The sequence below is a fragment of the Chiroxiphia lanceolata genome, chromosome 3 (genome assembly GCF_009829145.1).
Source record: "Chiroxiphia lanceolata isolate bChiLan1 chromosome 3, bChiLan1.pri, whole genome shotgun sequence".
In the NCBI taxonomy this organism is placed as follows: Eukaryota; Metazoa; Chordata; class Aves; order Passeriformes; family Pipridae; genus Chiroxiphia; species Chiroxiphia lanceolata.
Window position 1 is genome coordinate 59,425,849 of NC_045639.1, and position 15,394 is coordinate 59,441,242.

The window sequence follows — 15,394 nt, forward strand, 5'->3', positions numbered from 1 at the left end:
AATTCATAGCTCACATACCTTGCCATACTTTTGTGCATAGGATCCTGTAAGCAGTGAATGAAAAACTATGATTGTTTCATCCAAATCCCAAACAAATACACGCTGAAAAGAGAATTGGGGAAAATATTATCGAACAAATAACATCCAAGTTCCACCACTATCCCACCCCGCGGGGCTAAAAGTCAATGGAGTCCTAAAGTTTCATCAAGCATTTAACAGAGCAGGTTTTCTCTGAAAATCAGCAGTAGCAGTGTATCATGCATGGTAAAAACTCAAAAGGAAAGTAACTTTTTTTCTCTTCAACCAGTTCTTATTTGTCCTTGAAAAAGCTTTTCACAAAAGCTCTATAACACAGATTTCAGAAACATGATGTGGGGTTAAACGTTAAGGATAAACAGCACTTTCAGATACTTCTCTGTGAGTCTTATTGATTCGAAAATCTTCTTTATTTCTACTGTAGAACTAAAAAAAGGTCTTGGGTAAAAGTGCCACATATAATGCAGAATTTAAATAATATTATAGAATATAACAGATCATACTAACTCCATTTCATTAATTCAATTTCACTAGTTTTCATTTTCACTGGTAAATAAAAAACAACAAATAAATATACGAACAACTCCCCAAACAAACAAAACAACAAAACAAACAAAACAAAACAAAAGAAGCCTGAAATGTAAGAAGTTAGTCTCTTCACTGGAAGAGTTAAATCCTTTAAAAAGTAAAAAATATATAAGTTTCTGTACAAAAGCAATGGCATTTACATTCAGTGCCTAGCCCTGGAGCCTACCCTGCTACCCCAGGAGGGGCTGTTTAGCCAGCCAAGTCCTAGCACCAATTCTGTCTTCTTCTATACCCAGCACTGGTCAGTGAAGGCAGAACAGTGGGGCTGGCCAGGGCTGCTGGTTCCCAGTGCTGCTCTGGTGGCAGTGGGGGACACACTGCACTGGCAGGCAGCACATCCCTGATACCAGAGCTGGAGTATCACACACACAGGCACCTCACTTCCTCCTGTCGCTGAAAGGCAGTGCACTGCTAACACAGCAGTAATAGGACTATAATTACTCTGTTGCTAAGACATCCCCTGTGCTTGAAATCATCCTCCCGTATATTAGGCAGATATATTTCATTGCTAAACACTGATCTTGCACTGTACTACCTACTGACAGAAGCTGCCTCATTGAAATCTGCTGACATTACTTACAAGCACAAGGACAAACTGGTGCCTAAGTACTTAAAAGGCTACGTCCGGATGATCCTGCATATTTACACAGCATCCATAAATACGTGCAATTAAGCTGAGTGATATATTTGAGATTTCCTAATCAAAAAACTAAAAGAAAATGTCACAATTTTGAGTACAGATTTGTGCTTCTATTGCATGAGGAACTACAAGACATGCAATCTGAGAGCTAAAATAAACAAGGCTGAAACACATTTACCTTTCTGCCTAACTTTGTGATGCAGAACAGTAAAGTCTCATTGTACATGCATGTTAAAGCAGCTACTAATCTCTGTTGTATTCAGTTAGTGAGACTGAGTCTATGATGTTTTCTAAAATGCTTTAAGCTATTTCTACAGACGTAGTTTTCAGAATTTACTCTTCACAGAAGAAATCTCCACATCAACATTCATCAATTACCACAGGCATACCTCCAAGTCACTGTCCGGAGGGGGTGATGGATTATTCTTCCGTCCTCTACCCCTAGACTTCGACCCAGAACTCCTACATGTTCTCTCATCAAGATCTTTAATTGGCGTGGAGGGGCTCTGCACTGTGTCAAACTCCCCTGTGAAGTCAACCATTCATGTAAAAATTAGTGCTGGATTTTTAAATAATTTTTTTTTTCTTTTCTCAAAGTTGGACATGTCTGTATGCAAAGTCAATGACAAGATACATGTAAAAAAAGCTGTAAAAAATGAGTGACAAGGTGGCTTGTCTTATGTAGATGGAATCAGCAGATGCCACATACACTTTTGACTTTACCAATGAAACATTCTAAACCCTAGCAGAATAAGATTAAAATGACACATATAAGCCTAGGCAAAATATCATCAAGGATGATATATTTTAGAAGTCACACTAATGGCTTCTCAAAACATGAAGTGCCTTTTACTTAGGTAGTTCATTTCCCATGTTTGAAGTTCAGCTAGACTTATTTCCAAGTCCTGCATTACTTTTACCAGAACACCCTCTGACACTCGTCCATGCCCCAGAACAGCCAGGCAGCTTCCCGCTTCATGTCCTCCTCCCATGTCACTACTCTCTAGCAGAATTCACTTTTTTTTCCACCTTACCTCTGCCTAAAAATTGGCAGAGGAAAGTCATATATTATATGCTTTATAAATGCAATATTCCAGTTAGTACTTGAAAGAGGATGAAGTCGTACCTGTTGTGTTCTGATCATCTTTTTCTCCAGGTATTGTGTGCTGGAAGGACCTTTCATCTGGTATGGTATATCTTGTCTTAATCACATTCAGGCCCTGATTTACTCATTTAATCTACTTTCTCTCTCATGGTAACAAAGGGCTTTAGAGGTGATCACAAACCAGTAGCTATGTGAGACAGACTGACTGAAGAAGATATCTCCAGGAAGGATGGCACAGAACATCTTTTTACAAATCACTTGAATGCCACAGCTCAGTAAATGGAATATATAATTTTTTTCATAACACAGTGCCCCTTTAAAACTTGTAGCAATAAATGTAGCTTGGCTAGGTTCCCAAGTGCTAAATGACAAAAAAATGTCTTTCATCATTTATACTATTGATGATTTCAATTTTTTTCCATTAAAGAAGGAAAGGGTACAGCTTTGATCTGATATCTATTACAGAGTTTGATTTAAGGGAGTCCTTGAGCTGCCTGTAATCACGCATTTCTGGACCACTTTGGTAATATTTGTTAAAAGTGCCCATGATGGCACATCTGCAGAATAAATCAACACTTGGTAAAAGCATTTCCCAAGAATCATCTATAATGCATCTGATTTTGAGCTGGAATCTGAATTTTTTTTTCATTTTTACTAAAGAGCATCACTGAGTGGCCAGCAGATGAAGGAGAGTGATTTTTCTGCTCTGCTTTGAACTTGCAACACCGTATTTGGAAAAATGCCTAGTTTAGGGTTCCCAAGTAGAAGGAAGATATTGACAAACTGGAATTAGTCCAGGTAAGGGCCACCAAGTCAGTTAATGGGCTGAGCATGTAGTAAATGAGGCTAAGTGACTTTTTCTTAGAGGTATCCAGGGAAAGGGCAAGACACACAGACAGAAATCACAGCAAGGGTTATTCCTATTAGATATTAGGAAAAATTCCTTCACTTTGAGAGTGTCAGGACCTGGGATGGGTTCCCAGCCAGAGAGGTGGTGCATTCTCCATCCCTGGAGATACTCAAAACTCCACTGGACACAGCCCTCAGCAACATGACCTAAGCTGGCTCATCCATGAGCAGATAGGACCAAAAGACTCACTGAGGTCCCTTCCAACGTGAATAACTGAATGTTTCTGTGACCTTCCTCAAGTCACTGACCTCTTTGCTTCTCCACAAAAAATAAAAAAAACAATTATGATCTAGCAGGCTCTAAGAAGAAAAAGGAGACTGAAGGTTTCAGTTGAGTCTGCAGTAACACATAATGTAACACAACAGTTGAATTCTTAATCTCTTCCATAATTTGTTTACACCTTGCAGTCAACCACATACAAAAGATACTAAAAATAAATATACTGGAAGATTTATATCTTGACTGGAAACATACTAGTGTATTTTTTGGAAGAAAAAGATTTAAGCCCATGATGTTACATTCCTGAATGGCAGCTCTAGAGCTCTAGTAGACATTGTGATGAAAGTTCCAGATTCAAGGAAAGGGAGAATAAGAAGAAACTTAGCTCCTGAGCCTACTGGTTAGGACATTTACCTGAAGAAGGACATATCTAAGTTCTCTGGGGTACACTTGTGTATTTGACTGACTGATTTAAATGAAATATAAAGATTTATTTTCATGGCTCAGAATCCACAGCCCTGTATACATGTGGAAGGTGATGAATCCTCCATGAAATAGGAGGAAAGCAGATTTGCCTCTCTCGCTTCCTCAGAAAGTGCTTCTCTGCTTGCAGAACAAACAGAGCAAAACTTTCAAACAGTAGCTAAGAAGAGATTTACCAAAATTGCAATTTGAGAATTTATTCCAGATACCATTTTAGATAGCTCTGTCCTGAATTGGATAAGGATTATACGCATTCTGTAGTAGTTTCTCTCTTAGTTAAAATTCTTATTTGCCAAAAAATGACAGGAAAATTAAGCAGCAATAATAATACCCAACGAAAAATGTTCTCATTGTGGTTTCTCTTGTTCCTACAGAATGAAGGGAGAGAGTTCTTGTTGAATAATCATTTCTATTCCTAGTATGATGTTGATGTCAGTAAGGACACTGCAGGCAGTAAAGCAATCAATAAGATCACGGTATCTTAGTTCCTTCCCCATAAGAAGAACAGCAAAACGTATTTTGGTAAATGTAAAAATGTACAAAAAGAAGCTTCTTAACCAGGATCCTTGTGCAGCAAAGACCTACACTGGCTTCAAAAGAAGTTCTGAGTGTGCAAGAGTTCTGTACAAAAATACAGTTTCCTAGATTTTTCAGACAGAGTGGAAAAATATCCCAAACCAAATCAGAAATGAAAAGGCAAAAATTAAGTGAAGATGGATGTTTACATTCTTACCAGAAAGTCTTCATATTTATAACATTTCAACATTCTACAATAAAATCAAAACTCATTCTACAGTAATGTATTATAACATCTATTCTCAATGACTGTGTTTATAAATAAAATACAAAAAAAGAAGCCCTGTTCTAAATCTTCTCTGAAAGTATTCAACAACCAAAGTAAATAATTTCAATTTTCATTTAGCATTAGCCATTACCACTTGCCCCAGGCTTCTGTTTGGGTCAATGCTGTACATGTTTGCATAATTATCTACTAATTGGTATTGTAACTAATCATTGTTCCTTGAAAAATCTAGATATTTAAAGCCAACTTTATTTCATTATGCTAATCTCTAAATCAGAATGAGCAGCTGTCTCTTACTTGAATGCAAGGTATGCATCTATTTTAGAACTGCAGAAGTCAGTCGTGCATGTTTTTTCAAACAACTGTAGGCTTAATTGCTTGAATTGCTTTTTACCAACAGCAGGCTAAAAGAGAAACTGCATTCTCTTATCCTCTGCTTTAGAAATGAGGTCAACACTGATAAAATGAAAATTTATTAAAAATTCAGCCATGTAACATAAAGAAATGTGAGAAATTCTAGTATCAAAGAGTACTGAAAACATTACCCTCATGAAGAGTTCCTACTGCAGCTCATATCAGAAGAAATTTTTATGACAATGTTTGAAATTTTTTAGCTTTTCCAAGATTCAACACATGCCTAATAAATATACTACATAACCTCCTGGGCTACAAGCAGCATCAGGGATCCAACAAAACTGTTAAAACCAGAATGTGGAATGACCGCTTTATCACAGATGTTCTTACACACATTCATACACTTGTTCATATCCAATACGAAGCCTTTCATTCTGTGGAGACCTTGCAGCACTCCAGTTAGAGGATAGGGAGTTACAGTATCACCACTACAAATGGAGGTCGTCTTTCATATCCAGAATATTGTTTCCCATCTCTGGCTTGATGTGAACATCCTCTCCTCCTTGTTAAAACACAGTTCTACCACTTAAGCAGGAGAAAAGAGTTTATGCAGTGCATTTAAACCTAATGCCATCTCCCAGAGAATCTGCAAAGGGTGACTTCATTGTGGGTACCAAATTAAGAGAGAGTAAGCTTTGCTGCATCGCAGTAACCAAACAGGAGCTAATATCCTACAGTGATTCACCTCCCTTAACCCTGGACATATGAAAATGAGATGCCTTAACATGAAGCTTTTATCCAGGTCTATTTCCTCTGCTAGAGTTTTATTTGCCCTAGATTAAATGTACTTATGTATTCATCAAATGTACTCATATATACTTATCCCCTGAGACCACATCTCAGAGTTCATCTGAGTTATCCTTATTTGAGATGAAGTGCCCTAGGAGATACCCATTTCTCTCACAAATGCTCTGTGGTAATGAGTGCATTTTTTAAAATCTTAATATAAAGCAGGCACAATACAAACTCAGAAGAGAAGCCTTGAGGCTTGAGCATCACACAGATGTGGGATGGATGAATTTCTGAGCCCCTTCATACTTTCCTTATGGATTGACTTTTGCTACATATTCTTACTTGTCACAGCAGACAGAAGATGGCTGCAATGTTACAAGCCTGGTCCGTTTTTTTTTTTCTGGCTTGTAACGTGTTATTGCTTGTCATGAATAGCAGAAAGAGTAAAGTCTATTTCAATTTTCATCTCATTTTCTTTACTTGGTCAATAAGTAAAATTTTAACTGTTATTAACTCTTGATCTGATGGGGATTTATTACAAAACTAGTACCCTCCTATATGTTTGGAGGGTACTATAGGTTTTGATTAGATATTTGAATTAATAGAAGATATGGCAGAAGAATGAAGTGCCTGTTTAGTCTTAGGTTTTAGTTGGAGTAAGTCTTAAGGACTTAAGGTCTGTTAGACAGTAAGTGAACATGGTGAGTGCTAAAGATCTGCAGTATCTGAAATGGTCTCCAAGACACTGCACCTCACCAATGGAAACATATTTTTACAGTGATACAGAAGTGCATAGGCATGACATGCATTCACAAAGTGGGCGTTTCACTCTCAGCAGAGGGTCGCATGATCAGTGCAACACTCAACAGAAATAAGGAACAGATGGGTGTGGATTTGTTAAATTCAGATGAACAACCTACTTATAAAGAAAGCAAATTCCTATGTTTAAACAATCCACAACCAAGAAAAATCTTTAATGTTTCACAGACGTGAAGCCTTCGGTAATTTTTCAACCTGTTCAAATTCTGTAAGATTCCTTTTTTTGCCAATTGTCTTCAATACTAAGGGTGTTCATAATAGATGATAAATTTACACAGCATTTTTAGGAAACAGAGATACATAAGGGAGAGGTAATATGGGAAACTGATTTTCTCAAATGAGAATATGAAGGAATAATAAAGAAACAAGGAAAAGTACACAGGGCATGCACAATTATTAAAACGCTTCATTCTCTTTTAAAAATACATATGATTTGTATCGGTTATAGATATTCTCCAACTGCTGAAATTTCACTTGATTTTGCATTACCTCTTAACTTTTTCTTCCTAAATTCACATTCTGAGACTACCAAATAATATATTACACTTTTCATAAAAAATCAAGGGAACGTGTATCTCCCCATAGCTATTCCATACCATATCCATATCCATATCCATATCCATATCCATATCCATATCCATATCCATATCCATATCCATATCCATATCCATATCCATACCCATATCCATATCCATAGGATACCACACGACACACCAAACACACACACACATGCACACACTTGGACTTTAAAAATCAGTCTGAGGAAAACATCTGGGTAGGAAAAATTTCAACTCATGCAATTAAAGTTCCAACATTTTTAGTAAATTTAAGCAGCTTATACTAAGTATGAGGCCTTGCTTATACTTTTCTACACAGTGTTACCTTTCCTTTGTACCCATTCATTATAATAATAGTCTTTCTACTGTACTTATCAATAAGGTGGTGCAGTTGTTGGAAAAATTTATGCAGTAAGTTGATTTTGTGACTAAAGCACAAATTCCTCCCCTATGCAGAGCCTAATCCAAAAGTCAGTTTGTTAGTCTTTTAAGCTCGAAGTCAGCTTAAAGAAGACAGAAGTTCTCTATCAACTGGCACCTCAGCAAGTCTTCCATCATCCCCATATCACCATTGGCCAATCAGAGCTCAAATCAAATCCTAATTACCTAGGTAGCCTCATCTCCTCAGATGGTAAGACTGACGGAGAGATAGACAACAGGTTAGCAAAGGCATATAGTGCTTTCAGAAAACTCCATAAAAGAGTTTGGCGAAATAAACACTTGAAGAAAAGTACAAAGATCAGTGTTTACAGAGCCATAGTGCTGTCTACTCTCTTATATGGATCTGAATCATGGGTCATCTACTGTCACCACCTGTGACTCTTAGAACACTTCCATCAACGCTGTCTCCGTACAATCCTAAACATCCACTGGTCAGATTATGTGACTAACACGTCTGTTATAGAACAAGCAGCAATCACAAATATTGAGGCCATGTTGCTGAGAACACAGCTGCGTTGGGCAGGGTACATCTCAAGGATGAAGGACCATCGCCTCCCTAAGTTGCTCTATGGTGAACTTGCCACCAGCTACCGCAAGAGAGGAGCCCCAAAGAGAAGATACAAGGACTCCCTGAAACAACATCTCAGCCTTGACCATATTGATCAACACAACTGGTCTTCTCTGGCCTCCAATCGGGAGGCCTGGAGACACACCATCTATAACGCTGCTGATGCTTTTGAGAAAGCATGCAGGATCACCCTTGAGGAGAAAAGACAACACAGAAAGAATCGTGTCTTGCAGAATACACCATCTAAGGAGTCTTTCTGCTGTGCCTTTTGCAATCAGATATGTCTATCTCGTATTGGCCTTTTTAGCCACCAGCGTGCCTGTAACAAACGTGGGTAGAGCCCTTCCCAAATCTTCATGTGCGAAGCCCAGTCATGAAAAAAGAAAAAAAAAAAAGTCTTTTTAGAAATGCTCCCAGTCTGTGGGTAAGGGAGACACTACCCACGTTGCCTGAGTGAAGCCAGTGAAGCGAAGAAGCCCTGGAAGACACTGCTCTGAGTGCTGAGGAAAAATGAACTGCCATTACCCACCAGGGGTGTCCTAGGAATACAACAGGCTACTGTGCTGCGGCTGTGATGTGGTGGCTGTACACAAGAGGGCAGGGCTGGGCAGGCAAAGGGAGCCTCCTTGTGTCTCCTGAGAATGCTCTTTTTGTAAGTTAGACTAGTTCAATATAATTTTTTTTTAAAGAGACTTGTGCTATTAACCTATTTCTCTATTCTTTGTTACCTAAATTAGTGAATTAACACGCATAGATGGCTTGTACACATTTGAATAAAGCCCAGCCACGCTCTTGCTAGCATGGTTGGGGCACAGTTAAAAGAACAATGGTATCTTGTGTTAAATTCTTTACAGTCATACTTCAGAATGTGTAGGTGGAAACAGGAATGTCCCGCTGTCAGTAATAGTGACAACCATCTCAGCCTGAAAACACTTCATTTAACTAGCAAACATGACAGGTTTCCTAACTATACAGTAAAAAACTTATTTTGTCTGGTTTACATTGTGAAGTTTTCTGAAAGGCATGACTTAAAATGTCAATATTCAACCAAGGCATTCAATCAATGCAAGGTGGATGTGAAAATCCCATCTTTATACAAGTAGAGAATAAAATAGAAAAATTGTTTTCACCTGAATGTAGATCTGTACCTGGTTGACTAGTCAAGCCAGGGAGAGAGTCTTGTAACTGGTAGGTTGATGATGATGATGAAGTGCCATCAGCCGTGTTGTTTGAGGTCATATATGTACCATATGTTGATGCTGAGTAATACTGTGCATATTGATTTTGGCCAAAAGCTGTGTATGATGGATAATCCTAAAACAGCAAATGCAGCAGAGCACTTAATTAAGTACAGTAATGAATGATTTTTTCCATTAAGCATTTCTAAATGTACAATCACATGACTTTTTCAAGCATTCTGAAGGCTTGGTTAGCACTTTTTTTAATTTAAGAATATTTAATGTTTTTTAATTTAAGGATATTTGCTAAAAAACTACAGTGAGATTGATGAAATATTTAAATGCCACAAGATGCAACCAGGCTTCCAGTGAGATTTTGATTACTTTCCACAGAAAACAGCACTGAACCACAGTGAATGTCATTCGACATAACAGACCTAACTTAAAGTAACATGCTATAACTGGAGTGATATAGGTCCTCTCATAATTGGCAAATAAAAATTCATACCTGTTGTGAACTACTGAAGTTTGTGGAATTCGAAACAGAATTGTTTGAGTAAATAGTGGACGACGGTGTAAAACTAGAACCTAAGATTAAAAAATTCAATTAGCTGTGAGAATTTGCTTGTGAATCAAAATAAAAATCTAAATAGAATACTCCATGTTAAAATGTAAAAGAATCAGAAGAAAAAAACCAACTTTTATTTACTGGTAAAAAAATAAAATATTGTAATGAAACTTTAACAGAAATGAAATGCTAATTCCATACATACAGGCATACATTTCTATTCACACCATGAAAGGAAGATATTAGCAGTAAGCCATCTCACTGATCTAGACAGCATTTTTCAATTTATTGCAGTGTCTCATCTCTCCTAAAATACTTCTTTCTCTTTTGTTTTAATTTCTAACACTTTGGTGTTACATTCACAAAACAAAATCTTTTCAAAGACTATTTAATGATTGATGTGTTTTTAATCAATCTGTAATGAGACATGTCCTTGTTTTCAACATAAATCAGATATTTATATTGTAATTTGTAATATTCAAAAGATTAACCGTTGTACAAGAAGCCTAAAAATTATCCAAAGAAAACATGTTATCAGTGATCAGAGGGTAATAAGTAAATAACTAAATGAATAGTAAATGAAAGAATAAATATGAATTAAGGAGAAATCCTAAAAAATTATGTTAACCCAAGTATCAAATTATGTCATACTCAGAAACATGGAAATAAGGCAAAGTGACTTGTTTATGTTAATAAATATAACAAATGCTTCCAGTCCTGCCATGTCATTTTTTACCCCACAAAAAAAAAACCAACAAAAAAGGTGCAAACAGGGACTGTATTGCATGGCCAGATCCAAACTAACTTATCAAAATGAACACACATATGCATATTAGTAATGGAAAGAAATACTTAGCTTTAAATTTTGGAGTTGGCTACTCACCTGGCATCTGATAAGAGTAAGGTGTTTGGCCTGGCTGTGGGGTCGAAAACCCCGGGCTGTAACTGAGGCACCCGCTCTGCAGTGGTGATTGGGTCTGCGAGAGCCCACTTTCTGTCTTGATGCCTGGCAACATTACACCCAAATCTGTATAAGAAATTAATTTTCAACTGATTCTTTAAAATATTTTCTTACAGTCGGGAAAAATAAAACAGAAAGCAAAAAACACTCAAGTTGGCAATGCTTTTTATTCTACATAAAGTGAAGTAATAAGAGGCCAGATACCGTAAGTGGGTAAGCTGTAGGGCTGTCCTGTCTGTGAGTAGGCTGTATAGACCGCTGGTTGCTGCATTCCTGAATACTGGGTTTGTCCGGCATAGGCAGACATTGTTTGAGCTGCTGGTGTAGAAAGAATGTGTGGATAGGGCCTAAATATCAGGAAAAATAGCATTACTGTGGCAACAAATACTTTGTATGTTGATTCAAGCAATAAAGTAAAGCAAAAGGTTTAAAGACGTCCAAAGGCAGTTCATTATTCTGCCAACTGCTCCTCTTCTGGGATTTGTTCCATCCCCCACTGAAATAAGCTGAAAAACACTCTGTCTCACATTCCCCAAGGCATAGTGAATATTTTGTGCCATCCCATCACTACAATTTAATTCTTAAGCTACTGTGTCCACTTCAAAGTGGACCCTGACACTGCTGCGCAGCTTTATATGGATTTGACCCCTTTCAGCCAAGATCAGAACGTTTAAATTAGAAAAGCCCCCACACTTTTTTAATCCAGTGGAGGGAAATTTGGACTAGAAGAATAAAGAAAATACAGAGGTGAATGCTGAAGCTAGTACATTATGTCATCTTTGTAGGTTCTGCTTCAACAGACATCTAGCCTCTAGCTTCAGTGGGAGATGGATCATACATATTAAGAGGGGCACAAAAAACATTGACAGCAATACTTTGGTAACCAGATGGGCTTTAAATGTTTGGAAAATATAGGCTAGGGAAACAGAATGGAAACATAAATGGTCTTTATTTATGAATACTAGGGTTTTATAGAGAGATTGAATAAAACCAAGTTTAAAATTTTTGCCCTCTAGAGTTGCAAAAATATACAGAGAAACATTTTTCTTGGATTGTTTTGTAAGTCAAATAAGACTTTACGGACCAAGAGTTGAATAAACACACTCTGTAGAATTACGCTAACTGAAACCTGGCCATTAAAAGCCATGACTAAATTTCAGATTCTAATTTTTAAATTTTTTTTTATTTCTAATTAGTTCAGTACAGTTGGCAGCTTTTACCATCAGAAAAGGATTGCTCATTAATTTATACGCCAAAAAATTGTAACAGTAGATTTAAAAATTCTATTAAATTTTGTAATGTATATGGCCAAGAATATCTAATATAGTTTGCCAAAACCTGTTTTAAGTGGAATGAGGGCTCTTTGTTCAGGCACCTACTTTCCGTATTAATAAATATTGGCTACCATCATACCAATACAAATTTGGAAAAAAAAAACCCAAACTTGAAAAAGCCTGATCAACTACAATGTCAATGTTTTCTCTGTATCACACAGGTAGCTGTGTCCTGTATCAAATACATGGAAACAAAGAGATGGCATACTGGAATCAAGTACCCTTGTGCACAGCACTGATCATAGGACAAGCAAACTAACAGACTGCCAGCTGCAGTAGTTTCATCTTCTGTGAACATCTTCTGTGTTTTTTCCTAATATTTGCACTCCTGGATTCATGTGATTGTCCAAAACCCTGTTTTCCTCAACAACAACAACAAAAAAACGAACCCCCCAAACAAACAAACAACAAAACAAAAACCCAAGAACAAACAAACAAACAACAACAACAACAACAAAAAAAAACAACAAAAAAAGAAATTTTCTATTCCTATCACCTGATGGCTTAAAAATAATGAGATTAAAAGTTAATCCAATTTATTTAATTTATCTGATTTTTAAATGTTATGCTAATGGAGAGGGATGAGGAAAGGGTGGTTCATGATGGTGGAATGTTTGGAAGTGTTTGGCAACGATGGTCCTGGGAGGGTCAGGGACAGGGCTACCCCCAGAATGCAACTTGCACATGCAATTGTGATTTCTACATATAAATTGACTTCTTCAAAATATTTCTGTATATATTGCTAGTACTGTTAATATGCTGATGTCCAATAACATAATAGTCTTGTTTTTTCCTTCTATTGTGGGCAGATATTCAAGGCTATTTCTTGTGCAGCAATACTGTGCAAAGTAGGATCTTACTCTGCAGACACATGAGGAAAAAAAAGTTGGAGAGGGAGCCAGTACTGTGGCTTAAGAATTTTCCTTTTTCTCTGTTTCTTCTGCTGATGAACACTTGTTTGCAACAAACCACAGAACTGCCTACAGCCAAGGTCAATTCCCTATAAAAGACTAGAAGAGGTGCAGACACTAACTTGGAGGGATATATTTGCGGAGAGTACTGGTGCGCCGATCTTGGACTGTAGCCACTACTTGTTATTACTGCAAAACAGAAAACAAGAGTAGCAGTTAGAAACACCGTGAGACCGATACATCCAAACAGTGTGAACACTAATGCAGCAGCATTAACAGAGAAGCTTATTGAAATACACAGCTTTTCAAGGAAGCAGATGTCCCTTGAACTGCAACATCTTAATAAAAATAAAAAAACTGTAAATCATCACTGCTGTGCAGAACCCTCTAGTTAGCATGGGGGTGTTGTGCTTTTTCAGCTTGACTGACACGTTTCTGAGTATACTGCAGAGGCATGTATTTCATACATCATCTGTGATCCACACACCGTAGATCCTTTAAATTTGCAAGCTGCATTAAAAGGGATAGTTAAAAAGAAGCTTGTGATTTAACATATGATAATGAGATAACATACACATACCTTTAAAGGCTCACATTAACAAGTTCAATTTTAATACTGGATGGAAAAGCATGTTTTATATGGTTGTTGCTAATTTTAGTCAGCTTAGGAAGACACTGGGTTGATCACAGCAAATATCATTCTTTATTAACAGGCAGATTGGAATACATTCACTAACAACAATATTTTTACTGTGAAGTATGGATAAACAGTCTTGTTCAGTAGCCATCCAAATTGTGTATGTCTATACTATTCACAGCTGCATTCTTCCAAGAAAGCTAACAGAACAATAGTCATAACCAATTAAAATTTCATTCAGAAGCGATGCTCACACTGGATTAATTCCAAGTGTTTGGAAGTTTCTCTTTCCCTTAGCCATCTGTCTTGACTAAGACAGATGTATTCCAAATATACGTACTCTAAAGTGTTGAACCAATCCCTTCAGAGCAAATCCATACTGGGCAAACATACAGAGTGTCTTTATTAGGCCATCTGCTGTTCATTCACTTTTCAAAAGATTAAAGTAGTACACAACGAAGCACTGGAATTTCTTTAGTCTAATCAATCATAGTTGTACTTCAAAGTGTACCCTCTTCCTGAGTTATTCGTAATGGTAGTAGAAATGAACATTCAGAATTATATAAGTGACAAATAGGTTTAGGTTCCTAACTATTTTATGAAACATGATATATTTCTACATCCAGGCCTAATTAACGTCTTTCAGATCTACTGCTGTGAACATATGCAGAGCTTGATATTTTTAAAGCTAGTTTAAATGCATTTAGAATGTATAGGACTTAAAAGGAAAATACAGTGGAAGAAAACCAATTAACTTCTTTTTAAAATGTGCAGTTGAGTATGGCTTGAAAGTGAAGAAGAACTGGATAATAACTTTTAAAGCACGTGCCATCAGATTTCATGAAAGAGTTGCTGTTTGAAAAGGTATTGAGGGTTTGCCCATGATGGAAATCTGCTAAATTTCATTTTGTGTGGTTATTCTTTTTTTTTTTTCAAGAATGCCTTTCCATAGTTTAAGCTCAACTCACAGAATGATCTGCTACATGTGCAGGCAGCTATTCCCAGAGCTAGACAAGCCTATAGCTGTATCTATCAACATAATCAGTCCATAGAACTCTAAAGGATGCTCTTAGTTATTTAAGGCTCAAAGAGCAATTACTCTTCCCTTTTGTATCTCTGTGACCTTTCTAAAGTCAAGCAATAGCTAATAGAGTGACCTTGGTGATTCTCAGGGCAAGGAACTTTTGTGATCCATTATTGGCTTGTTGGATCACTTTTGCCCATACTGCTCCACTTTTTGTCTGATCATTTGCTGTGTAAGAGTTCACTTGAATAATCAGTTTGGTTAAAGCACATTTACCATGCCACCACACCCTATATAAACTACAAAAGAAATTAATTACTATTAATTTAGATCACTTGAGCTATGTTTTTTTAAACATAAAAAAACCTAATGTTTTTTTTAAAAAAAACCTGTCCCACCTGTTATTTTTTTTTCTGCAAAATAAAATACTTTTGGAATATGTCTGGTTTTAAATTTCCTTTTCTTTC

General features: G+C 36.9%; 1 protein-coding gene across 3 annotated transcripts in view; it reads right to left on the reverse strand.

The window, feature by feature from the left end:
- The window catches only part of EYA4 (EYA transcriptional coactivator and phosphatase 4), a 151,533-nt gene that overhangs the window by 26,484 nt on the left and 109,655 nt on the right, over positions 1-15,394 (reverse strand). For 2 of the 3 annotated variants that reach the window (XR_004356066.1, XM_032683021.1), the window contains exons 7-13: positions 13,389-13,455; positions 11,226-11,368; positions 10,944-11,087; positions 10,001-10,080; positions 9,463-9,628; positions 1,654-1,790; positions 19-102 (exon numbers count right to left, since the gene is read on the reverse strand). Coding sequence is in view for 1 of the 3 variants with exons in the window: in XM_032683021.1 (XP_032538912.1) it covers positions 19-102; positions 1,654-1,790; positions 9,463-9,628; positions 10,001-10,080; positions 10,944-11,087; positions 11,226-11,368; positions 13,389-13,455 (821 nt within the window). In the remaining 2 variants the exon portion in view is untranslated. Of the gene's footprint in view, positions 1-18; positions 103-1,653; positions 1,791-9,444; positions 9,629-10,000; positions 10,081-10,943; positions 11,088-11,225; positions 11,369-13,388; positions 13,456-15,394 lie in introns of all 3 variants that reach the window. The other variant, XR_004356065.1, reaches the window with a different exon arrangement.